Source organism: Mesoplodon densirostris, chromosome 2 (assembly GCF_025265405.1).
Source record: "Mesoplodon densirostris isolate mMesDen1 chromosome 2, mMesDen1 primary haplotype, whole genome shotgun sequence".
Taxonomy (NCBI): Eukaryota; Metazoa; Chordata; class Mammalia; order Artiodactyla; family Ziphiidae; genus Mesoplodon; species Mesoplodon densirostris.
The window spans coordinates 2,011,235-2,037,777 of NC_082662.1; the positions used below are offsets into that span (position 1 = coordinate 2,011,235).

The following is a 26,543-nucleotide window of genomic DNA, read 5'->3' on the forward strand; positions in this document are numbered from 1 at the left end:
AGGGCAGGTGCAGCCTGGGATTCTGATCAGAACCTTGCCTGCCAGCTGGAAATGACCAATGCCAGGAGGAGGTGACTCCCTTCTCCTCCCCAGGCAATGCCTTGGCATCTCCAAGGAGCAGAGAGGCAGCCCCTCTTGCCTGTGTCACCGTGTCCTGTGCTGTGTCACGTTGGAGTTATCATTCCGAGCATTTAGTTAGTGGAATCCACCCGTAGGCTGTTGAATTTCCTTTTAGCACTTTGCCTGCAATTATGGCCTGCTGCCACTAGGTGCTGGTAGCGCCTCAGGCTCGTGATTCATGTTTTAACCTGAAATTGATTCAGGTAGCTATCAATTTTTCACCACTCCAAAACGAAAAAACTTGGATGTAATTCTGTCTTTAACCCAAACTAGCCATCAGGAGTGCTGGCCAGGGGTCGAGCCAGCAGGCCCTTGCTGGCTTGTTTCAAAGTAAAGGGCTGTGTGACTGCAGGTGTCAGCAGCCTGCATCACCCACGTCTCAGCCAGCACAAGTTGGCTGGGGAAGGTCAGCTGCAGCTCCCCGAGCCTAAACCCTGGACTGTGACAGCGTTCTGGGCAAGGACAAGAGCAGGGCTGGCCACAGAAAGTGAAAGGACCCAGCCCAGTGGTCAAGAAGAAGGAGGAGACCACGGGTTCCAGTGACTACCTCCTTGTCCTGGGGGCCCATGACATGCTCGGTCATCCAGGACCCCCAGATGCCCATGGGGGCGGGTTCCCACGCGTCAAGAGAAGGGGCGGCTCGGGGGTGCCCCACAGTCTCTCCCGCTCTCCTGCCAACAGATGTCAGCCATCGAGACCATGACTGAGAAGCTGGAGAGCTTCGCGGCCATGAAGGCGGAATCCGGCAGCTCCCTGCAGCCCCTCCCCCCCCACCCCTTCAACTTCCGGTCCCCGCCCCCGACGCTCTCGGACCCCATCCTCAGGAAGGGCAAGGAGCGCTACACGTGCAGGTGAGACGCTGAGAGCCCCTGGGGCGGCCCCGGCAAAGTGGCCATGGGTGCCACGCTGGCCCGTGTGCCTGCACTTGCAGGAGAAAGCTCTCAGTCTCAGCCAGGGTACAGCGTGGTAGCAACTGATGGCCCGTTGTTCCCTTGACGTCATTCCCCAGAGATATGCACGTGTCCCCCACCAAGCTGTGCTCCTGTGAGCACAAGAAAGTGCAACCTTGGCCAGCCGGTCAGAATTCGCAAGGCCGGAGGCTGAGGCGCCGTGGTCAGTGTTTAACCACAGCTCTGGGGCCGGTGGGGAGCCCAGTGCTGGGGAGACATGGTCCGTCCCCAGGTGCATAGGCTTGTGCAGGCCAGTCCTTGCCGGCTCGGCCGAGGTCGGGCTCCGGGGCTGAGAAACTGCTTGGCAGCGGGGGGGTTACGGGGGGAGACGGCCCCGAGCGGGCCAGGGTGGGCCAGTGCCGTCTGCCCTGTGGTGCGAGTCCAGCTTCTCTGTGAGGCTCAGCTGGGCCCCGGGACTGAGGAGGGACTGAAATCCAGGGTGTGCAGGCGGGCCACCTGCCCCCAGGTGTGGGAGAAACAGCACCAGGAAAGCACCTGGGCACCCGGGTCTTGGCGGCGCGTCTGCTTCACACATCCCTCACCCACCCCTCCACTCCAGGTACTGTGGCAAGATCTTCCCCCGATCAGCAAACCTCACAAGACACCTGAGGACACACACCGGGGAGCAGCCGTACAGGTAGGAGCCCGCCCGGTAGGGGGTGCAGGTTCCTGGCAGACAGGGAGGGCAGCGGGTGGGAGCCAGCATGCTTGCCCATCTCACTTCCTGCGCCCCTCCCTCCTGGCCCCTCAGCCATCCTGCGCCCAGGGGCGTCGTAAAGGTTAGGCTACCGGAAGGTTCCCATCTACCGACCCAGAAGGGTGCCCAGGAGCAACCCTCCCACCTGCCGCTGGGGTGTCGACTGGAGCGGAGAAGCCAGGCCCAGGGGTGGTCTGGCGGGGGGAGCCTCAGCCTCACCACCACCCAGCCCCCCTCCGCTCCCCTCACCACGGCCGGCAGCCATCGCTGACCTAGCCCTGGACAGGGGACCAGGGCAAGCGCCTAAGGCGGGGTGGGCCGGTCTCAGAGGAAAAGGAGCTCCATGCAAATTCGGGTCTCACCCAAGCATGGGGCGTCCTGAGGGATTCCTACATCCCCCCAACCACCCTGGACGGACGCCGCCTCTGCCCCCAGCCTCGCTCCGCGGTGCCTGGGCTCCTGCCTGCACAGGTGTGGCCACAAGCGCCTGGGGGGTGTGAGAGCCAGTGCATTTCGGGTTCACAACTAGTGGAGACACCACCCCATTTCTAAGACTTGGAGCCCCAGGCTTCGGGACGCCCCTGACCTGCCAGGGGTCTGAGATCATGGCCGTGGTGGTTTACCATTCTGGCCTTTCCCCTTGGTCCCTGGGGCGTTTGTCGGGCAGGGAAAGAGCTGAGGGTAGTGTCCTGGCTTTGGGGGACCCCACCCCGGGGAACCCTGGGAGTCCCAGGGAATGGTGAGCATGAGACAAATTGGGGAAATGCTGGTCCCAATGCCGGGACAACGTTCTGGGCTGTCTGGTGAACAGCAGCCACCAGGAGGAGGGGATTTGGTGTGGTTTTAAGTTGGCAACATGAGATTCCTGTCCTCTGGCCGCCGCACAGAGCTGGCCGGGCGGCCACACAGGGACCCCTGCAAGTGTCACAGTCCCCATGCCCTGTCCTGGCCGGGTAAGCGTCAGCTCACGTCATCTGTTCAGTGCCCTCGGCCTGCCCACAACACACAGCCCCCCATTCCCCTCAGAAAGTGACTTACAACTTAACAGAGGCTGGTTTGGCCAGGTTCCCTCCCTGAAAAGGAGCCATGTGTGTTTTCTGAAAGGAGAACCAACTTCTGGACAGTGTTGCGTGTAAGAGCCCCGGGGGGGGTCGGGGCCGTGTTTATAGAAGGATTTAATTCTCATCGATTTCCTTTGCTCTTTCCAATCTGTGAGTTTCGACGTGGGTAACAATGATTGCTTTGAAAGTTTGCGCTGCAAATCCTGACCACGTCTGGTTCAAGGCAGCCTACGATGAGGAGTTTGGGGTGTGGGACTGTGCTTGTGACGTCACCGAGGCTTCTGGGCTCACTCTGTGAATCAGAAGGGCTTGAATTGGAGAAGGAAAACGTGCAGGTCTGTCCACAGAAGCCCGTTGCCGGCGCAGGCGAGGTCTGATGAAAACCACCCGCCGCCTGCCCGGAGCCCACGTGTGTGTGCTGCGTGTGTGCCCGGACAGGCCCGTCTGGGAGGGGACCCCTCACAAGCAAGAGAAAGACAGACCCCTTAGTGTGACTGATACGTTTGCTGGAGAGGAGGTCACACCTCTGCCCGGCCCAGCCCGTGTCCTGGCTTAGAGATCTTTGGGTGAAGCTGCGGGGCGAGGGGAAGTTGAAGACACATTCCTTCAAGCTCCAGCCCGGAGGGCTTATTGAGATGTGGGAGGAGAGATATAAAAATTGGATTGGGAACGAGGGAGGCCGCTTCCTTCATCTGTCCTGGCAGCTGCCGTGCTCAGGGGTCCCCCCAGCTGCTGCCCAGGGGTGGGGGGCCTCGAGTCACACTCTGGATGCGAGCGCTCGTGGACTGGCCGTGGGCTCCTGGCAGGACCTGGGATTCCGGCTTTAAGGATGTTCACCTCCCCATCTGCAGTGCGTTTCCTCCCTGGCTCCCCGTCTCGCTAACGGTGCTAAGTCAAAGCACCCAGCAAGGTCCTGTTACCATTTCCGTTGGGGCTACGGGTGGCCTATAGGTGTCCTTTCTTTGCTCGTTTTATTGTTAGGGCTGGGTTTCAAAATCTCTTCTTTCTTTCCTTTCCTGGCTTTTACAAAGACCAAAGGCGTTTCTCCCTGTGATGGCTGGTGTGGCCCGGGGAGGAGGCTGCCAGCCCCCCGAGGGCCATTTCACCCTCCCCACGTGGTGCTGGGTCTCTACCGCGGCTGGCTTTCCCAGGGCAGCGGCGGATGCGGTCACAGCAAGGTCCCCTCAAGGCCCTTCCTGCCGCCGCCGTGGCCAGCGGGTCTTTGCTCTCCCGCCCCTGCTGGAGCGCGATGATGTGTTATTTTAGACAGCATGGCCATAAATTTCACTAGCCACTTGTCAGCTTATTTACGACGCAAATCCCAGCTGCTCTGAGAGCCCTGCTCCCTCGCAGCCCTGGGCTCACCAGTCCCCTAAATTTCCAATGTACTTCTCTGGGCCATTTATTTAGATTAGGACCAGGAGAGGGCCAGATTCAGGACTCTGTGACCAAAGTGAATGCGTCGCTGCCCTCCCCAGCCCCTCCCAGCCCCACAGAGGTTGGGGGTGGGAGGTCTCAGGTCTGTGATGAGCTCCTCATCCAATCCTGTTTCGTACTCAGGGTTCCCACTGCTCTGGGATAATGCACGGCCGCTGGTGGAGCTTGCAGAGGGTCCCTGAATTTCTAAAGATACAGGGAAGGAAGGCTGAGTGTGCAGGCACCTGTGTAGACCAAGGCGGGTGCACCACGCAGCCTGTGTGAAGCCTGTTGGACAGGCAGGGGGCGAACGCCCAGACCCAGGCTGGGGCCAGCTTGGCCTTGCACTTGCCCTACAGGAGAGCCTGGCACCACTGAGGGTGGAGGGTTTCTGTAACTTTGGGGGTGTGCTGCGGGCGGAGTGGGGGAGCGAGGCGGTGCAGGCTGGGACGTAAAAGTCCTCCCTTCTGGACCGTTGAGAGGGGAGCGCCAGGCCAGAGGACACCCGAGCATCTCTACGCAGCCCAGCCAGGGAGAGGGCTCAAGCCCCAGCCCAACTGCTCTGGCCCCGCAGGCTGAGAAAGACAAGATAGCCACCTTCCCGGTGCTGGCAGCCAGGACGTGGGTCCAAGTCACGAGGCTGTGGGAGGACCAAGGCCCCACGTCCCAGGGACACCCAGGGGCCCGGAGGCAGCTCAGCTGGCCCAACAGGCCAGCCTGGCACCTAGGAGCAGAGAAGGCTGAGGGTGGCTCAGGGGGAGCCCAGGGGGTCAGTGTGTAGATCACGGATGGCTCTTAGCCCATCTGCTGTGGAGGGAGCCAGCGTTAGCCTGGCCTCAGGCAGAATTTGGAAGCTTCTGGAACTGAGTAAATGAAGCCCCAGAATCACACCAGGGGAGCTGCAGGGGCTCCCTCTAGCTGGGCCCCTCTCCCCGGGGGCTATCCCACAGGAGGAGAGGTGGGGGTAACTTGGAGCCTCTCAACCTACCAGGACAGAGCTTCATAAAGCTGCCACCCCTTCGAGCAGGGAAAGCTCAACTCCTGGGTCCCAGCGGCGGCTAGTGGGGGCCTCAGGCTTCCTTCCTCGGGGGCCCTGGGAACGCTGAGGTTGCCCTGACTCCCCGGGCAGGGCCAGCCTCTGAATGTCAAGTGTCAGGCGGGCACCTCGGGTTTTGGTGGGCGGCACTGGGAAGGCCCCCGCCAGCCGGGCCCCAGATGGGAAGCCAGGGCCCCAGAGCGTCCTCAGGCACGTCCCCGTGCACATGACTGAGTGCTCATGACCAGTGCGCTGTGCTGGAGCACGGCCACCGGCCACTGTAGGAATGCCAGGCCGCGTCCTCAGGACAGGTCCCCGCGCCTTCCAGCCACGCCCTCTGGGTGAACCTCATGTCCCGAGCTCACGCCCCGCTGCACTGGCTGCATAGACTCTGCCTCCTGAAGGGCTCGGCCAGTCAGCGTTCTGCCGTGCTCACCTGTCTGCTTGTCGCTCCATGGAAGCTCGTTTCCAAAGCAGAAAGAGACCTGAGCACAGGGGTGGATGTTTCGGTACACCTGTGCTTCTGAGACTTGGACGAGCATCCCTGGAGGAGTTCTGAGGCCAGGTGCACACGAGCGTGCCCACCAGCATGTGTGCACACACACACGCACCCACAAGCGTGCACATAGCCACATGCGTGTGCAAGAGCACTCCGAGATGCTCACACACGTGTGTGACTGGAGACGCCTGAGCCGGAGTCCCTCTGCCATGGCCCAGCTGGACATGCAGAGTGGGTGGGAGCGGTGGACGGCCTTGGCCCGGACTCCTGCCGCCAGGAGGAGGTGGCACTGTTTGCAGAGCTGGCGGCTGTGGGTCCTCCGTCCCCCGGCCCCAGGTCTCTCTCTCTCTCTCTCTCTCTCTCTCTCTCTCTCTCTCATTCTCTCTGTTTCTCGCTTCTCACTGCTGGTATTGCTCAGGCCCTCTCTGTCAGTTCCCGTGGGTGATCACCCTCCCCTTCCCCGCCCTCGGGGCCTCCAAGGGTGGTTGTGAAGGCTGTGCCCGCACGAGGGTCCACACCCACAGGGACCTGCACGTGGTAGGCGTCTCAAATCGTGCCTCATGGCAACTTCCCGTCAGTAAAGCGCTTTGCTCTGGTAAACTTGGGGGGCCACGACGATATTCTGACAACAGAAGCATCTGGAGGGAAGAGCGTCTTTTTCTAATTTCCCAAGTGGGCCGTGCAGCCTGGCAGCAGGTGCCCCTGCAGAGGGGCTGAGGGCGCCCCCCACTGAAGGGGGTCTGTGGACGGAGGCCACCTGACGGGGTGAGGCTGGGAGCCCTCTTCACCTCAGGGCAGTGAAGGATGCTCGAGAGAGTTGGGGCAGCCCCCGCACCCTGCTAATGGACTGGCCAGCTGAGGCCCCAAGGGAGATGCGGTCCGCCCAAGGACCTGTGGAGAGGGGCCGGGACCAGGCCAGGGTAGGGTTCTTCACCAGGGAGGAAGGTTGCAGGCAGCGGGTCTGGGCTCCTTCCCAGGAAAACCTGCCAGGATCATCTTTCCTGGTGCGCGGGTGCCCCCGTGAGGCCGCCAGGAGCACGCCGCCCTCTGCCGTGGACCGCCAGGCCCTGGCCTCCACGCTGGGTGGACCCAGACAGCAGAGAGGGCGAGAGATGAGGGGAGACACCAGAGGGTCCCGGTGCTGCCCACCCAGGGGCACAGGCCCCAGAGGGTCCCCCCCCCCCGCCTGCTCAGGGCGCAGTCCGACACCATGCACCGCCCAGGGGTCTGGGGAGGAGCACCGCTTCCAGGGGCAGCTTTGCCAGGACCGCTTCCCAGTGGCTTCGGGGGTCTCCTCAAGGCCAGGGGCTCCGCTGAGGCGCCGTGTCTTACAGGTGTAAGTACTGCGACCGGTCCTTCAGCATCTCCTCCAACCTCCAGCGGCACGTCCGGAACATCCACAACAAGGAGAAGCCCTTCAAGTGCCACCTGTGCAACCGCTGCTTTGGGCAGCAGACCAACCTGGACAGACACCTGAAGAAGCACGAGCACGAGCACGCACCAGGTGGGGGTCTGGCCGGTGGGGAGGGGCGAGGGGGAGGTGTGGGGAGAGAGGGAGGGGAGGGGCAGGAAGGGAACGCAAGCTAGTTCTGTGGGAGAGCTTGCAGTCACCCCCCAAACCGTTTTCATTACGGAGAATCTTGTACTCTTGGGTTTTCCTAAGAAGTGGGGTCCCTAAGAGCACCCCAAATGCGCACCCTCCTTGGCTGCCGCCCCAGCACTGGTGCGCCACGGAGGGAGGGGCTCAGCTGCGGGACGCCCTCCTCTGATGCCCCCCCTCGCTGCAGTGAGCCAGCATTCGGGGGTCCTCACGAACCACCTGGGGACCAGCACCTCCTCCCCCGCCTCCGAGTCGGACCACCACGCACTTTTAGATGAGAAGGAAGACTCCTATTTCTCAGAAATCAGAAACTTTATTGCCAACAGCGAGATGAACCAAGCAACGACGCGAACAGACAAACGGTAAGAAATCCATCCCGGGGCCCCAGGAAGGTCTGGACTCTGCATGGTCACCTGTATGGTCACGCCCACAGCAGGGTCCCCTGTCCCAGCACCAAGGACCCCAGGCCCACCGCAGAGGGCGAGGCCCGTGGGCTCTGCAGCCGGTGTCCATCCCAGCCCCTCTCTGCCTCGGTTTCTCCACCTGCAGAGGGTGATTAGAACAAGCACCCTGGCCTGATGGCATGTGTCACACACTCAGCGCAGTGCCAGCACACAGGCCTAAATGGCACAGTTTGGCCTTACGGTTAAGAGACGCGCAGCCAAACCTGGGCCAGGTGACAGCTCCTGCCATGAGGTCTCCCGTGCCTCTGAAACTCCAGAACATTCTTATTTAATCCCAGGCACAAAAGGTTTCTTGGCAGGAGTGCTACCCCTTTAAATACACACACACAGAGGCACAAGAACAGCAGAATTGGGAATTCAAGGATACAGAGGGTATTCTGCATAACCTCCATTCCAGGGCTCAGCTGGCAGAGAATCAGAGACGCCCAAGCTCCAAGAGTCCTCAGGGATGTGCTCCCCTAATTCGGCAGAGGCCCAGAGGAGTGGGTGGGCTGTGGCTCTGCGGCCCCAGGGCCCGGGTCCCTCCCCACCCATCCCCAGCAAGGTGACGAGGGTCCCCCAGGACACCCAGCTCCCCAAGATCCTGTCTGTTCCCACATCACTAGTGCCCCTGAGTGCAGAGCAGGGGCACCAAAAAGACCTGTCGAATCTACAAGTGGGCATGACACGACACTTGGACTGTTTCTGGCTCTGCTAAGTCCCGAATCTATGCCCGGGAAGGTGATCTCACCTGGCGCCTGGGTGGGCTCAGAGGAGGGGACGTGGGAGAGGCTGGCCATGGGCTGCACATCCCAGAGCCCTGGCTGGCAGTGGAGACCTCACTCCTGGGGGCAGCCCTGCCTGCTCCACAGCCAGCGAAGTGCCCATGTCCATCCTTGACTCTGGGCGCACACTATGGTGTCATGGGAACCCAGCCCCTGCCATCTGCTCCCGGCGTGCGGGGTGCGGAGCTGTGCTCAGACAGCACCCCACGGCTCTGAGAGCTGTCCGTGGTTCAAGCTCTGTGATCTCCGCCTTCAGAGAAAGTCACGGACCTGAGCACCCAGGGGCCGGGCCACGAGGCACGTCCTGGCTGTTGAAGACTCTCCCTTTGTGCCCAGGGCAAAGCCAGACGAGAACTGACAAGGACATGCCTGGGGCATCCTCCCTGGGGTGGGCGGCCGTGCTGGGTGGCTCCCACACCTCAGGCTTGGGTGACAGGCCCAGCTCTCAGCCACGAGGAGGACACTCCAGGAGAGCCACCAGACAGAGGGGTTGTCCCCAGAGGGAAGAGGGGATGGCGACATCCTAACCCCACGGAGCAGAACATTTCAACCAGGGCCCCTGGGGGGTGGTCCGTGGGGCTCAGAGGAGGCTGGCCTCACGTTCCTCAGAAAGCCAGGGCAGAGCCACCGTGCCAACCCAGGCCCTCGGCTGGCCCCGCCTGCCGACGCTGCATCCCGGGAGCCGGGAGCCACTGGAGGTGCCTGCACATCGTTGTTGGAAATGGAGACCGTGGTCACGGTTGACGTTTGTCGGCTGATATGCGGGAAGCGGTAGGACGTTGGCGGTCCTATTAGGGGCCAATACTAACATCATCCAGAAACAGCATCTTTCTCTTGACCATCAGTGAGAATTCGGGGTCTGCCAGGCTTCCTGGCCCTACAATCCCAGAAACTCCTGGGCTGAATCCTCTCCCCTCCAAATCCCTATGTTGAAATCCTAATCTCCAGCACCTCAGAGTGCGACCCTATTTGGAAATAGGGTCTTAAGTTGTAATTAGTTAAGATCAGGTCTTACTGGAGTCGGGTGGCCCATATCCAATAGGACTGGTGTCCTTAGAAAAGGGGGAGATTGGGGCACACACACGCACAGGGAGGTACCGTGTGAGGACAAGGCAGAGGTCGGGTGATGTGCCCACAAGCCAAGGAGTCCCAAGCATCACCAGCAGACCACTGGAGTCCAGGGGAGGGTCCGGGAGGAGAAGCAGCCCTGTCTGACACCGGGATCTGGGACATCTAGACTCCAGGACAGGGAGGGATGGATCCCCGCTGTTTGAGCCGCGGCTGTGCTGCTCTGGTACGGTGGCCTCCGGGAGACTCCCCCACCCCAGGCAGCTGTGTGGAGGCCTGGACACTCGTCCTGGTGTCCTCTCTGTCTGAAGCCGTCTCCAGCCAGACCCCCCACTCTGTCCCCGCCGTATCCGCCCCTGTACCCACCCAGTGAGCTCTGGTGCTTGATGCAGGCCTCCCACCAATGAGCAGACCCTCTGTGCAGGGCGGGGTTGGGGACACAGAGACAAAGCGCTCAAGGTTGCTGCTCCTACAGAGAGGGGCTCATGTGTAAACCTGCACAGAGAGCTCAGGTTTGCTTAACTGACACACAGGGCTTCGCGCTGATCCGAGCCCTGGGGCCCAGGGCCCCCAACCTGCGCTGTGCATCAGCCCTCAGCGTGGGGCCTGTTCTCACGTCCTTGGGAGGGTGTGGGCTCCAACATGGCAAGCCCTGTCCAAGGGGACCCTGCCACGACCCAGAGTGGGAGGCAGGACCTGGCTCTGGGGTCCTCACCACGGTGGACGGGCGTGCACCTGGTGACAAGGGGAACGTGCTGGGGTCCTGGAGGGCAGGTCAGCTCTCAGCATCCACATACTTCCCCGTGGAAAGAGAAGAAGCGAAGACAGGGACGGCCGAGAGCCGTCGGGGTCTCCCCCAGCCCAGTCCGGCCCCCCACCCTCTCTGCATTTGGAGGTGGTGACCACTCGGGGGGAACGTGTCCTCTCTCCTTGGTGCCCCGAGTGGGACCCCGAGTCTCCCCTGACAGCAGTGGACAGACCCTCGTGGGCTGTGTGAGGTCCAGGAGGAGAGTGGGGACCGGGGGCCCCGAATTCGGGCTCCGGAAGCGCGTGCCTCGCCCTCCCCAGCCCCCTCCGGCCACGTGTCGGACCCCCTGCCCAGATGGCCTCGGGCCCAGTCCACCTGTGGCCACAGCCCCTGGTCAGAGACTTGCAGACGAACCAGACAAAGCTGGTGGCGTTTTCTGAACAGAATGAGCACCGTCTCCCTCACTGCTTGTTTTCTGTTTTCAGTAATGAGGACCCAGGGTGGGAAAGGCTCGCCCGGCTGCAGGGACCCCGAGGGAGATGAGGTGGGGTCCGGGTTGCAGGAGAGACCCCCCTGGCGGGTTTCCATCGCTGACAACAGCCCAGTCCGCGTGGTGTGGGACCCTGGATCCCAGACGCTCCATCTGCGGAGGGGCCGCCCCTTCCTCGTGTCCTCACGGCGGGGGGGGAGGGGCAAGCATCCATCAGGGCTGGGCCAGCAGCCCTCCCGTGCTCTGAGCCTCCCCGAGGGCGCCCCTTGTGCGGTGCCCAAGCCCAGAGCGCCCTTCCCCACCGGGCCGGCCGTGGCTTCCTTCCCTGAACCCCTGAGTGGCCCGCTGTCCTCGCTGGCATAACAGGAGCCCTGCCACCGAGCGGTCCCTGCCCAGCCCCTGCCCAGCCCTCAGCAGTCCCCCTTCTCTGCCTGAGTCACTCACTCCACAAGGATGGCAGCCGAGGCCGAGGGTGCGCAAGAGCCACCCAGGACCCCGGCTCTGAGGGTTCAGTGACCGCGGGGGGCAGGCTGCCTTCGAAGGGGGCGGGGGGCCATCAGGGAAGGCAGAGGCGCTGAAGCGACCGGTGCCGACCCGCTGGCCTCTGGGCGTCTGTGGCCAACTCCGTCCATGTCATTTCAGGCCGGAAGTCCAGGACCTGGACGGTGCTCCCCAGTGCCCGGGCCTGGCCGGCGGGAAGCCAGAGGACGCAGAAGAGGAGGAAGAGGACGAGCTGGAGGAGGACGACGACAGCCTGGCGGGGAAGTCCCAGGACGACACCGTGTCCCCCACGCCGGAACCCCAGGGCGCCTACGAGGACGAGGAGGACGGGCCCGCCTCCCTGGCCATGGGCTTCGACCACACCCGAAGGTGGGCGCCGGCCCCCTGGGGGGCCTGCGCGCCGGGGGACCCGGGCAGGCCGGGCCGAGCACCGTGGGGGGACCTCATTCCCACACTTGCCATCCGCCCAGCGGGGTTCACCCTCCTTCCCAGCAGGCGTTCCTACTGCAGGGACTTCTGTGTGCAGGCAAGGGTGAGGCCGGGCCCCAGGAAAGGGGGTCAGGGCCCCAGCCCCCCAGACTCGCACACGCACACACACACACTTCCCCAGGCCCGGAAGCAGAGTGGGGGAGGGGAAGGCTGAGAGGGAGCTGGTCCTGGACCCACGGGCCGTGTCCGGCGCTGCGGAAGAACCCGGAGCGGTGACATCTGGCCTCCAGCGGGCTGTGAGGGGCGGGGGCTGAGCACCCACAGCTCTGGAAGCAGGTGGACCACAGCCACGTCCCCCAGGTCCCGACCGCTCGCCGCCTACGTTCGGCACCGGTGATGCTGCCGGCGTTCCAAGATCCTCCTGGGGGAGGCCCGTAGATCCCGGAGGCCTTTCCGAGATGGCCCGTTTCCTCCCACCCTTGAGTCCTGGGGGCAGGAGCCCCGGGCCTCTCCAGAGCTGCCCGGATTCTCGGGAACCGAGGCGTCCCCGGCTGCCCCCCATCCCTGAGACCCAAGCGCCCCGCCTGCTGCTTGCCGTGTGTGCACGTACTCACCTCCTTCCGTGCCCTCCCTCTGTCGCTCTCCTGCATCCGTGTGGCTTCCGTCCAGGTGTCCGTGTGTCCGTGTGTCTGTCTCCTCGTGCATGTGGCTCGTGGAGATGCCGTGGTGTGCATGCAGGCACGGAGCCAGCCGTGGGGCATCAGAGAGGTGGCGAGAGGCCAGGCCGGCTAACGGCAGGCCCCTCTCCGGTCGTTGGTGCAGGTGTGTTGAGGAGCGACCAGGCGGTCTGTTGGCTTTGGAGCCGATGCCGACTTTTGGGAAGGGGCTGGATCTCCGCAGAGCAGCTGAGGAAGCATTGGAAGTTAAAGATGTGCTTAATTCCACCTTAGATTCTGAGACTTTAAAACAGACCCTGTACAGGCAGGCTAAGAACCAGGTAGGTACCCGCCAGAGCCCACCCCCTCGCCTTCCCCAGGCTGGACGGCAGGCGGCAGCCACGCCCCTCCACCAGGGACAGCCTCACCTCTCGCTGTGGCCATCCCATGTCTTCCTGGGGGACACCTCCCGTGCCCACTGCCTCGGCTAGAGAGACCCCCAGATGACTGCCCTTGCCCACAAGTGGGTGGGGCAGGGAGAGGTTGAGGGCAGATGAACGCAAGCGGGACCGTCACGGGGGTGCTCCCCACGCAGTGCTCGCGGACACGTGGGTCCCGGCCCTCACGTCCCTGGAGGGAGGCGTCCACAGCAGGTGCCCTCGTGGCTGCATGGGCCTCCCTCTGCCTCTACCCGAGCAGGGATGAGGACAGCCCAGGGTCTTCTCGAGGGACGCTGCCCCGTCGGGGGTCAGGATGGCAAGCTGCAGCTGTGACGGGGTCAGCGGGCACCCGGCTGGCTGGGCACGTCTCGTTCCTCAGCATAGGTGTCGCAGGAGCCTGCCTCCTGCTTCTCTCCAGTCTGGGGGGCTCGGGGTTTCACTCAGCTCTCTGCAGCCCACCTGAGCCTCAGCAAAAGCCGTTTGCGTGTCTGTCTTCGTCTTTTTACTAATGCTGTCCGGAGCGTGAACTCGGGTGGACATCCCCCCAGCCCGCCTGCTCTGAGCGGCCCCCACTCCCGTCTACTCACGCCCTGTGGGCTAAGCCGGGCTCCAGGCCAGAGGCACGTCTCAGAAACACTGCACGTCGTTTCCCCAGAATATCTCTGTTCTGCCACCGTGGTCATCCACAGGGGACAGGCCCCACCAGGCAGGGCCGGAGCCTCGTTGACAGGGTCTGAGTGATAACTACCAGCATTCCCAGTCCCTCCCAAAGAGCACGCTTGCCTGGGAACGCGTGTGATCACCAGGGGATGTGGAGGCGACTGCAAGGGGGGATGTGCCCCAAAGAGGCTGAGGGTCTTGGTGGCACTCTGCACAAGCGCCTGACAGAACTCCCCCCACCGCGCCTTCCTCCTCTGTGGGCCGGCCCCCCGTGCCTCTGCCCTCATCTACCTGGAGCTGAGGCCAGCCAGAGCGGGTGGGAGGCCGGGAGGGGACGGGGCCGGCCTGGGGTCTGCAGGACCGCAACCCGCACGGCTCACCTGCTCGTCCTGTGTGTGCCCTGCCCTCCCCCCCGCCAGGCGTACGCAATGATGCTGTCCCTTTCCGAGGACGCTCCTCTCCACACCTCCTCCCAGAGTCCTCTGGATGCTTGGTTGAACGTCACGGGGGCCACGCCAGAGTCCGGAGCCTTCAATCCCATCAACCACCTCTGACCGCCCCCCGAAGGGCTGGGGTCAGAGTCCAAGCGAGGCCACCACGGGCCCCCGACATCCCGACAGAAATCCCAGCTGCGGAAGATGGAGGCCAGGGCCTCGGGGAGCCGGAGCGGCCCGGGGCCGAGGAGACCCCTCGTCACCTGCGTCTTTTCTCAGCGTCTGTGCCCCCCACCACGGTCCAACTTTAACTTTTCCAACGAAAACTCAGAACCCGGAGTCCTTGGAGCCGTCGTAGGGTTTCACCGGCTCTAAGAATTGGTCTTGAGGACGGCGTTCGAGATGGTTCAGCTCACAGTGTCCAGGCGCAGCGCAGGGGGGCTGCTTCGCAGAGTCAAGCCCGTGGGCGAGGGCGGGATTTGAACCCCAAACTGAGGCCGGCGGGCCGCTCCCAGGCGCCCGCGTGGTGTCTCGAGAGGGAACGGACAGCTGGGTGTGCTCTAAAGAGGGAATCGCCCAGATGATTTTTATAATGAAGATTACAAGAATGACCCTTTTGGTAATCTTATTGACGACAGAGTCTATTTAAGCATGTGGTTTTAAAAATAGACAGTATTTTTAAAAAAGAAAAAATCAAAACATGACTTGCCAATGGTTTTTTAAAAGTAATTTTGCATTGCTTTGAAATCTCAGCTTATTTGCGAACCCAAACCTGCCTGGGAGCCGGCACTGTGTTTGGGGGTGTTCTTTATACTGTAGATGTGGAGAAATTTTCTATCTCTGACCATATTTGTAAAGCCAAGGTGATTCTGGGGTCCCCCCCGGGCAGAACTGAGTTTGGGGGGCTGACTCCCATGAGCAGTTTCAGACTGTGTCCGGGAATCAGATACAGTGTCCTGGGCTGGCCCAAGGCTGGGACTCGGAGTTGTGCCTGTCATTGTGTGCCATGTGATTCGTGCCCGTGGCCCCCATCCAGACGCCCAACTGTATGGGGGAGGTCGGAGCGGTGGCTGGGCCCCTGATGTTCTCCCCACAAGGGCTGTGCCTCGGCCACCCCACGCCAGCCCGCCCTCCACCATCCTTCAGAAGGCAGGGCCTGCTGGTCACATTCGGATCTCCGGGCCTCACCCTCACCCACCCCCGGTCAGACGGACAAGGGGAAGGAAGCGGGCCTCCTCGGGGGCCACCGGGGGCCACACTCCAAGGCTCCCTTGCTCCAAGCCGCCAAGCTCCACGTGCACCTGACACCCCAGGACACGACTGCCACTTGGCTCTTTGTGGGGGCTCCTGGCGGGCGGGACCCGGCTCCAGAACGAAGGGTGTCCAGACGTGACCTACTGCAAAGAGCAAAGACAGCACAGCCCTGTGGGGACGCGCCTCCCCGGGGACCAGGCTACTTCTCCACTCGGATGGGCTTTAAATTATTCCCATAGGGGCCAATTTCGAGTAATCGTTTGTTTTCCCTGATGGAATTGACCTTAATCTGTATATAACTTGTAATTTTTTCTAATTCATTTCTTTTCTTATTTTATTTCTTCCTTAACAGTATTTTTGGCATTAGACATTCTTATTGTGAAGAAATAATGTTAATATAAGTATCTAGTGAAGGACCAAAACCGTGTAATAAGGTCGTGTGATGTGTGATCAATACCCAGGGAGTGGGGCCGTTTTGAATGTGCCAAATACCCCGCGTCCCCCGCCCAACAAATCCTGCTGCCCGTTTTCCAGACAATCATGTGTTTCTGTTAAATTTGAGTTTCAGCTGCATTTAAGACAAGTGCTCTATTTATTTCTTTTCTTGTTTGGAAGATAAAAAGAAGAATAGCATCCTGAGAAGAAGAGAAAAAAAAAATCTCCCAAGTTGCCCTCAAAAAAGTGTGAAAATACAAACGGCTGTGGAGTGGCCAACCGTCCGGCCACTCCAGGCCAAGACAATCGTCCACCTGGGCACTGGGGGTCCAGCCTCGCGCTGGAGACCTGCGGTGGGGAGTCCCCGGGAGCGCACAGACCTGCAGGTCCCAGTGAAAGGGCTTTGGCCTTTCCCAGATCCAGTCGAGGTAACAGGCTCAGAGCACCTGGCACGTGGGCGCCGGCTGGAAGGTTGCCCCGGGGCAGCCGGAGAAGCTGCTGGTGGAGGACGGGCTGTGGCCACACCCATGAGGATCTGCAGACTCAACGGCTCACACCTGCTCGGAGGCATCCTCGACCCGCCTCGGCCAGACCTGGCTGGTGTGTAGGAATTTCCAACTTCCCCTCCGCCGAGATGGGACCCCTTTGAAAAGTCAACCTCAGATACCAACTCCCCATTTCTGTAAACCCAAATTATATGATTTCTTCTGCTAAAGAATAAGGTGTGTGCTTTTTATTGCGATATGACTTTCTCAGTCCAAAACAGGACATTTGGGCTGGGGGAGACCCGAGGGTCTGTTCCCTGCGGCCCGGCCCTGCCGTTCACCTCTGGTCTCTCTGTGACCGTCACGGTCGGACTTCGGTGGGCGATCTTAAATATTATCTCTTCCCTTTCCGTCTTTTCTTCCCCTTCCCCAAGAGCCCCGGTTGCACATTTGAAGTCCTATTTTCTTGTCCCTCTGAAAACGATTAGAGCAAGCCCAGCTTCTCCTCTGGCCTGAGCACTTGGTCGGCCTGGGGGGTGGGGTGGGGTCTGTCCTTGTGCCCCTGGACAAAGAGAGCACCCACTTCCTATGCCTGGTGTGTCCGTGAAGCCTGGTTTCAAAGCTTAGCATTGCTCCCAACCACAGCGAGCTGCCCGCTCTCCGGTCCTTCTCTGCCCCCGGGGCTCCAGCACCAGCCGCTTGCTTAGGCCCAGACACCTCCACGTGCTGGGGGACCCTCTGGGGTTGGGGTCTGGGAGCCAGGGAGCCCGGGCTGGAGAGTTCCGAGATCCCAGCTTTGGAGCACAGACGCAGCAGGCAGCTGGCTGGCTGACCACTGTGTCCGTGGGCGGGTGGCCAGGGTCAGGGCTGTGGACTAGGTGACCCACTGGGCCAGGGCCCTTCAGTCCAGCCTCTACTGCTTCCCTCTCTGGACTGTGGACACTTACCCCCAAATGGAAATTCGAAAGGAAGCCCCCTCACCTTTCCCTCCTCCGCCCCTCAAACCCCAGTCCCCCGAGGACCCACACCCTCTCATTCCCAGGACCATCGGATAGGATCCCAGGGCTTTGGCCAGCCAGCCCTTCATGAGTGGGACCCACAAGCCCCCTGATCTGAACCCAGGGGCGTGCGTTCCTGCATCCGGCCTGGGACCCTGGATGAATGGACGGGGTGAGCCTGAGAGACTGCCCGTCCGGCGTGGCCTTCCTGCACAAAGCCAAGGGTGCAGCCAGTGTGTCCAGACCCTGACCGGCCCTGGAAACCCTGAGGGCCCTTGGCCTTCTCTGTCCTGGCTGCTTCCTCAGTTCACAAAGCACTTGCCTGAATACACATCCCTCGTGTTAGCCCCGAAGCCTCGAAGCACTGGATTATGGAGCCCCTGTGCCCCGGCCCCCCTGGCCAAGTGACTGAAATCTACTGAGCTGTATTCACTGTGCTGTCTTTGGGGAGGGGCGAGGGGCAGCACCCCCCAGGAGAGCACCCCGCACTGCTGCCCGGGGTAGGGGAACGGACAGGGAGCCGGGCACCTCGCTCCCCTCCCGGCTGGGGACGCGAAGATACAGCTGCTCCTGGTCGGTGGAGGTCAGCCGGGTCTCAAAAGCCATGAAACTGTGTCTCTGTAGCAATGAGTGATACTGTGACTAAGACGTCCTCGCGTTATTCCAAGGAGCGATCCTTTTCTCCTGCCATTCCAGTGTTCTTGTTTTATTTCTTTTCTGTCACTGATTCATATTACCACTTTTGGAAAAAAACAAAAGAAGTTGAAATGAAAAGGCAGCTTGAGTTTCCAAATGTGCAATTCACTTGTGAACAAAGTAACCCTAAAGGTTCCTTTCCGTGCATTTTGCATCCTCTGTTCTGTTCCAGACGAGGGAAGCTGAGCCCCGTGTCAGAATACGGCACTGAAAGCATCTGTGTGTGTACGCTGGTGACACTCCAAACCTGTGCATCCGTGTCACCCTTCACCATTGTTACATTACAGATTCAGTTTCTTTTTTTTCTTTTAGAGCTATATAATGTTGAAAAAGAAATCAAATGTAAATGTCTGGTTTTCATATAATGTTTTTTTAAAAAAAAACCATTGAGAAGGAGGCTGGTGTGTGTCCCACGTCCCCCGATTGTAAATTGCTTCTGTTCTAAGTAAACTGTGCATGGCTCGTGTGTAGCAGTCATTATCGTGTCTGTTCGTGAAATTTTTACAAAAAGGAAAATCCCGTAGATGCACTTACTGAATATGTGATTAGGGTCTACGTCCTCAAGACTAGAAGTCCCGAACTGCCCACGTGGAAGATGCAGTTCTTAATTCATACGGAAATCATTGTGGGAGAAGGAAATAAAAAAGACACCAAGTGTAGGAATCATTCAGAGAGCGATTCTGCAGATTTCATTTTGATGCTTGTGATAAAGACAAATGTACTTGTGTAGAGAAACGTCTTTAAGATGAAGCCTAGGAGAAGCTGATTTTGAGGTTGATGCTGTAGTCTAGGACTGTATACCAAATGTAATCTTTCCGATGCTACAATGAATTTATACATGAGATTGATATGCAATAAATCTGTGTGCTTTTCTAAGCCTCCGCGCCCTCATGCTTCATTCAGGGAGAACAGAGGCCTCTGGGGAGGGCGGGGGACGACGGACTTGAGAGTTGGGGCATGGCGGGGTTCTCCACCAGTCCTGATGGAGACCCCCCTGTGCCATCTTCCCGACACCACCGCCAGGGCAGGTCCCCTTGCTGTTCCCGTTTTCCAGAAAAGAACAAGCTCAGAGAGGGCACCAACTACCCTGGATGGCCTTGCAGTGAGAGCGGTGGTCTCCAGGTGTGTCCTCCTCCAGGTGGGCCCACCTCCAGGCATGGCACCCTCCTGGTGTGCCCACCCTCACGTGTGCCTGACCCCAGAGACTACCCCCGTGAACTCTTGCCCAGGGCCTGTTGGTGGTGGAGGAGATCATCGTGGAAGGCCAGCCCCAAATCTGCCCCCGCTGAGGGTGGACCTCCGCTCCAGCCAGCCCTCCACAGCAGCTGGGCCTGCCCCCCTCACACTGCCCCCAAACAAGACCTGAGCCTGCCCCACAGGCCGGCGGCCGAAGGACAGAGGCTGAGCAAACGCCCAGGCTGCAGGGGGAGCCGGCCCAGCCCTCAGGGCACCCCTCCTTCTGAGTATTCCTTCTTGGCGACCTTCTTCACAGGGGCCCCACAACCTGATTCTGCTCTGACCGAGAGGCCTTGAATTGTTAAACTACAAAGGGTGAATGCTCCGTGCCGGATTAGGCCTTGTGGGACCACCCTGGGGGGGGGGGTCCTCAAACCCTCTCACCCACGGGTGTCTCCACTCTACTTTCTGGTGACACAGAGGTTAATTAGTGTCACTCAGGTGTCCTCTAGGCCTGAAGCCTCTGGGCCAGCCTCGCCTGCCACATACAAATAGCCCCCACCCTGGCCCGGGTCCCTGTACTTCTCCCAGACTCCCCACTGCCACCTCCTGCTGGCAGACTCCCCGCACCCCCCAACTCCTCCAACGCAGGCACGTTCAGGGGCAGCCCTGCCTGGAGGTGGACACACCTGGAGGGTGCCAGGCCGGAGGTGACATGCCTGGAAAACCCTCGGCTGGGAGCTTTGGGTGGTGGAGGGTCATCAGGACAAAGGCAGCTTCCCTGGAGAGTCGACACCCGTGGCCGGCCTTCCAGCATCTCCAGGTGGGGCTTCCGCAGGCGACATTTATGTGGCCTGACACCTGCTCATAAGCAAGACCTCCACTGCTGACTCACCTGAGCAATCCCACAGGTAACTTTTTCCCTGGCCCACAGTCCCGGCCTCCTCTCCATCCCCAAAGCTCCTTGTCCCCCCTTTACACACCACCCTCACCCACTCAAGCCACAGGAGATGGTTCTCAGGTTCCGAGCACGCTCACACCAGTGGCCGATCCTCCCCAGAGCACGGATCGAGGTGGGCGGCACCCTCCTCACCCAAAGAGGCCTGATGAGGTGCCTCTCTGACAAAACAACCCACCCACGCCACGATGGCCCATGGTCCTCCCCCAGACGCTTAAGGCAGGAAGAAAACAAGATTTCATGTCAAACAGAAATCGGGCAGCATCTCCCTTCTCCCCATGGCTTTCAAGTGCCTGGGGTCCAGAGTCTCCCCCACAGATGACATCTCAGGCTCCCAGAACATGCAGGAGCCCGTTAGCCTCTCTCTGTCCACAGAGTCAGAAACTATTACATGCACTGGATTTGGGGACTGTGAAGATGGAAAGTGACCTGATTTATGTCTCCATCCCCAAAGCCTGGCTTGAAACACTCAGTAGAAGGCAGCTTGAACAAAGAAATGAAGGAATGAATGGATGATGGATGGATGGATGCGGGGATGGATGAATGGATGTGTGGATGGATGGATGGGTGGATGGATGGATGGATGGATGGATGATGGATGGATGGATGGATGGTTTGCTGTAAGGACCCTCACTCAACATGGATTCTGGGACCTCCAGTGCCTCCGGAGGGGTCTGAACATACTCTGAGGAGGTAACGGGAGGGAGAAAGGCCTCGTGTCCCTAAACAGCAGTGCCAGGAACCGCCAAAGGGAAGGAACTGCACTTGATCTTGGAACAGGACTCCTGGACCTAAATCTGGGCACTGAGCCTTTTTACTTTCTTCACACAGTCAAGTAAGTGCATGTTCCCAGGGAGGGATTGGTTGGGGGAATCAGTGAAACATTTCAAGGTGATTTTCTCCCTGGTTTGACTGACATCCTGCAATCTGAAGCCCATGTTCAGGTGTGGGGTTCGCCCCAGAGCTCCGGGCACAGAGACCCTTTGGGAAATGCACTTCCGTTCTCGGAGGACAAATGATGTAAATCACAGAACAGATGCATGGCCACACCTCCAAAAGCTTGAGTGCTGGTCTCCAGCACACCCCGTCACACCCTGCCGGAGCTCCCAGCTGGGCTGCCGTAGGGGACCAGCCCTCCCATCTTTGTTCAGCCCAGCAGCCTTTCTCCATATTCCGCTGAGGGTAGAGGAGTATCCCGGGACACGAGCCTGTCTGATAAGAGCCCTATTGTCAGGGAGACCCTAGAGGAAAAGAAAGCAGAGATACACAGAACAGGCCGACAAGCAGACTCGGTCTCCCTGGAGCCCAGCTCCTGACACAAAGGATGGAGAAGAAAGCTCCATTTTGGAAACAAGGGGAGAAAAATCAACAGGAGAAGAATGTGTCAATGAGAAATCTGTTTTCTGGGAAAAGAGATGCTTTTGAATTCCCCTTCAGATTCATTTTGGGCCAAGTGAGACTGTCAGCTATTTGCAGAGAAGCTATTCTGAGAATCCTTAACTTTATGTCTTGGGACAGCAAAAGTCTCCCCCAAATTGAGAAGTGTCCTAATTCAGGGTAAAATGGCCAGATGCAGGCTGGATTTTGTGGGGACAAAGGGACCAGAGAGAGGTGCCCAGGAGAAGAATATGCTCAGAGGGGGACTCTGGGGTGGGAGGAGGCTTCCAGCCACAGCCCGGACTGCGGTCCCCATGAAGGGAAGAGCATTTGCTCAGCAACGCCTGGCAACATCCTCCCCCAAACTCACACCCGATTCAGGAAAGGGAAGCGGGGTTTCCAAGGTTACAGGATGGGGAAGCCCGGGCACCAGCTGAGGCCCCGCACAGGGCCTGGGGCCCACCCAAAACCCCAAGGGAGGGGTCAGCTCTTCTCTCCTGGGATCCAGCTGTGGCCCCCAGACTGCTGAGCCCACCAGGCCTTAAGAGTCCATCCAGAGCAGGAACCGGCCTCTAAAAGGCAGTGAACTGAAAATATGCCGTCACACAGACCTCTGTGCGTCCCTGTTCTCAGCAGCTTTATTCATCATAGCCTGAGCTGGACACAACCCGAAGCTTATCCACTGGTGAGTGAGTATGTAAACCGTGGAAATAAAGGAAGCTCCCCCTCCATGAAAAGAGGCCAAGGCCATTTACTCATAGCTTGACCTGGCCAGGCCTGCGCTGGCAGAGACTCAAAGGTGGGCAGAGGAGTGGGGGAGCTTCATGGCGGACAGGGGGGGTTCTGGGTGTGCCCTGATGGGGGCTGAGGGCCTGGGGGATCTGAAGGCACTGACTATAATAGGGACGCCCCACGGGATTGGTTGGGGTCACACCTGGCTTTCTCTGGCTGGTCCTGAGTTGGAAGCAGGGACCAAACTGAGCTGCCTGGCCTGACCAGGTCCTGGCTGATCTGGCCGACTGGTTTGGGGCTTCTGGTTCAGCTGCCTGAGCTGTTTCCCCTCCATCGTGGGGCAGAGGTCTAAGTCCTCTTTCATGTCTGGTCGGCCGTCGTCTGCATAGTCTGTCTCTGAAAACCGTCTGTGGAGCACCCAAGGAAGGAATTCCACTCCTCAGTAAAGGAGCCACTGTTGATGCACCCAACAAAACTCACAGCCAGCGCTCCCCACCAGGCCCCGTGGAGGAAGCTGCAGGCGCCAGGATCCCTGAGCAAGGAGGAGCCGGCCAGTGAGTGCCCGGGGCTGGGGCTGGGGCTGGGGCTGGGGAGGGCGGCTGGACTGCCACGGGCGTGAGGAAGCCGCCTGGGGTGAGGTAGGGTTCCCCATCGATCGTGTTTATGCAGCAATGCATTTGTTGAAAACTCATCTAATTGTACATGTTAAAGGGGCAATCTTGTTTTATGTACATTATAGCTCAATTCAATGAGTTTTCGAAAAGTGTGTCCCGCCCACCCCCGCCTTGAGGAAAGGGTCCTTCACGAAGCTCAAAGTCTTGGAGGCCCTGGAGCACCTTCAAGCGCTTTCTGCCCAGGCTGGTGAGGCTGGTCCCCACCGCCACGGTGCCCGCCCCCAGGCCATCCAGCCTGCCCTTGGCGGAGCCCTTCCCCCATGGCGTCCAGGCTGGGATCAGGGGATGGAAGGAGCAGGGGGCCTATGGCCGAGCCCAGGCCGAGCTCGGGGCCCCCAGCCTGGCCTTGCTGCAGGCATCTGGGGTGGGCCCCCCCTCCAACACTCAGCTGCCCGAGCCCTGCCAGGACCCACCCAGCATGGAGCCCATGAGTACAGGCCTTCTGCCTGCTACAATTTACAGAGTTTAGAAGTTCAAGGAAACACATTGTAGACTATTTATGGTGACACACATGTGTAGGAAAAGAGCAAAAACATGCATGAGTTGGATAAACACCAAATTCAAAGTAGTGGTTTCCTCTGGGAAGCAAGGGAGGCAGAGGGGGGATGGGGGAGAGACAGACAGACAGAGACAGAGACAGAGACACAGAGAGAGAGAGAAACAGACTTCTTCCTTTCCAAAATGTATGCCTTTTATTGCTTATTCTTGTCACATTGCTCTGGCCAGGAGCAACACTGAATAGCAGTGGTGATAGTGAACACCTTTGCCTCGTTCCAGAGATGGAGGAGAAAGTCTCAGTTTTTCACCATCAGGTATGATGTCAGCTGTAGATGGCCTTTACTGGGATGAGCAAGTTCCTTCTATTCCTATATGGCTGAGATTTTTATTATTAAATATTGGATTGGGCTTTATCTTCAGTTTATCAGTATCTATCTTCAAGTGACAGTATATCACTTCATGTAAAATATATGAACTTTACAACTGCATATTTCTATGCTCTCTTCCTGTCTTTTGGGTTTTTATTATATTTTACTTCTACATATGTTAAAAACTCCATAGTGCACTGTCATTATTTTTGCTTTAAATAGTCTATTATCTTGAAAAGAATCTGTTTAAAACACATAGAAGGACTTCCCTGACAGCCCAGTCGTTAAGACTTCACCTTCCAATGCATGGGGTGCGGGTTTGATCCCTGGTCAGGGAGCTAAGATCCCACATGCCTCAGGGCCAAAAAAAAAAAAAAAAAAAAAAAAAATTAACAGATGCAATATTGTAACAAATTCAATAAAGATGTTTTAAAAATGGTCCACATCAAAAAAAATCTTAAAAAAAACACACAGAAAAAAAATCTGTCATATTTATCCACATATTTACAATTTCCAGTGGGTTTTATGCCTTGTGCAGACCTGAATTTATATTTCTTATCATTTTCTTATGGCCCAAAAAACTTCCTTTGACATTTATGGTAGTGTAGGTCTGTTAGTGATGAATTCTCCCAGCTTTTGTCCTAAAATGTCTTGATTTCACTTTCATTCTTGAAAGACGTTTTGCTAGAAATGGACATCTTGGCTGACAGTTTTGTTTTCCTTCGTCACTTTAAAGATGTCCCAGTGTTCTCAGCTTGCAGTGTTTCTGATATGGATCAGCAGTTATTCTCATTTTTATTCTCAAGATTTTCTATTATTGGTTTTTAGCCCTTTGATTGTTGTGTGTCCTGGTGTGATTTTCTTTGTATTTGTGCTGTTTTGAGATCATTGAGGCTCTTGGATCTGTGGGCTTGAGGGTTTATCCCATTGGGAAATTTTTCAGCTATTTTTTAAATTAACAAACCTTCTCCCCCTCACCATTTTGGGCCTCTGATTACACATACAGTTAGACTTCTTGATATCAGTTCACAGATCAGCAAGTCTCTGCTTATTTTTCCCAGGCTTTTTTCTCTCTGTGCTTTAGTTTGGATAGCATATGTTGTCTTGTCTTCAAGTTCCCTGATCTTTCCTTCTGTAGTGTCTAATCTGCTGTTAATTCCATCCAGTACATTTTTAAATTTTCATATCTTGTATATTTTTGTCTTTAGAATTGTCATTTGATTCAGTATTACACTTTCTCTTTTGATTATGGTCAAGGCTCCTTTTATATCCTCTGAATAGTTATAAAATCTGGTTTTTTTAAAACTTTTAATTTTATATGGAGTATAGCTGATTAACACTGTTGGGATAGTTTCAGGTGTACAGCAAAGTGATTTAGTTATACACATATATGTATCTATTCTTTTTCAATTCTTTTCCCATTTAGGCTGTTACATAATATTGAGCAGAGTTCCCTGTGCTATACAGTAGGTCCTTGTTTGTTATCCATTTTAAATACCATAATATCTGTTTTAAATGCTTGTCTGCTAATTCCATTGTCTCTGTAATTTCTGGGTCTCTTTCTGTTGGCTGCTTTTTCTGCTTGGTCACATGGTCCTGCTTCCTCACATGTCTAGTAACGTTTAATTGGGTGCTGGAGGCTATAAATGCAAAATTGTTGAGACCCTAGATCTTGTTGGCCTTCTTTTAAGAATCTTGAGTTTCGTGCTAAAGGGCAGTTAACAACTTGGAGGCCAGCCTGGTCTCTGCGAGTCTTGTTTCAAAGCTCTGACATGTCAGGTGTAGAAGAGCCTTCACCCCAGGGTTAGCTTACCCTACACCCAAGAAGTAGCCTTCTTTGATATCCATCCAATGCCATGGGGTCCACGAGGCCTTGTCATCCTGGTAGTTGGCTTTCAAGCATCTCTCAGCCCACGTGGATGCTAGGAGCTGTTCTTTGCCTGGCTTCCCGGATCCCACTCTACACATGCACAGCATAGCATTTGACCAGACTCGGCTGGAGATCCTTCTCGGCATCACTGCCTCCCCTCCAGGGCTCTGCCCACAAGTCCCAGTCCCCTCGGCCTCCCCAAACCCCATCTCTGTCCCCTCAGCTCAGTGAGGTCACTGTGCTCTGCTTGGTTCTGCCTTTTAGAAGAAAGCTGGGCAGTCGTGGGGCTCAGCTCATTGGCTCCTTTCCCCCCACTCTTCTCAGCCACCTGCTGTCCAAAGCTTAAAATGGTTGCTTCTAGTCGTTTTGTCCAGATTTCTATTGATTATGGTGGGAGATGTATCCACGCCAAAATGTCTATAATGTTTTGAATTCTCAATTGGAGCAGATACATGCATTTTAAAAAATTATTTACCTCTTTGGAAACCTGAAAATGTCCCTAATTATGAGAGGGGCCCTGGGCTTTGGAGTCAGACAGACCTGGGCTCTCATCTTGGCCGGGCCACTCACAAGCCAGGTGACAAAGCACAAACACTTGACCTCTGGATTAAATGGGGATGATGACATTGACACCTTAGGGAATTTCTGTAAGAATTCAAGGTGAGGCGGGGGCCCAGCACACAGTAGGTGCTTAACAGGAGGTAACAACCATTTGCTACCTGGGGCACAAGAGGAGTGACCGTGTGCTCGCTGAACTGAGCGTCCTGCTCAGCAAAGCCACCCCCATGGACCAGAGAGACAGCCAGCTCTGCTCGGCACCCTGGCCCCCAAGCCGCCCCCGTGCCCCTCTGCAGACCCCACCCGGCCTGGGACTCTAGGCCCCCAGCACAGAGGAGCCTCTGTCCTCAGGCCCACTCACAGCCGCTGCACCATCCGAGGTCAGCGAGACCTTTCCCAGCTGCCCGCCGGCTGGACTGGGCACCCGTGGG

At 58.1% G+C, this 26,543-nt stretch overlaps 1 protein-coding gene across 1 annotated transcript in view; it reads left to right on the forward strand.

Moving 5' to 3' along the window:
* PRDM16 (PR/SET domain 16) overlaps nucleotides 1-14,153 on the forward strand; it is a 320,517-nt gene extending 306,364 nt beyond the window's left edge. The window contains exons 11-17 of the mRNA XM_060079376.1: nucleotides 802-971; nucleotides 1,630-1,707; nucleotides 7,114-7,283; nucleotides 7,567-7,741; nucleotides 11,556-11,783; nucleotides 12,666-12,840; nucleotides 14,019-14,153. Coding sequence (XP_059935359.1) covers nucleotides 802-971; nucleotides 1,630-1,707; nucleotides 7,114-7,283; nucleotides 7,567-7,741; nucleotides 11,556-11,783; nucleotides 12,666-12,840; nucleotides 14,019-14,153 — 1,131 coding nt within the window. The remainder of the gene's footprint in view (nucleotides 1-801; nucleotides 972-1,629; nucleotides 1,708-7,113; nucleotides 7,284-7,566; nucleotides 7,742-11,555; nucleotides 11,784-12,665; nucleotides 12,841-14,018) is intronic.
* Nucleotides 14,154-26,543: the final 12,390 nt, after the last annotated feature.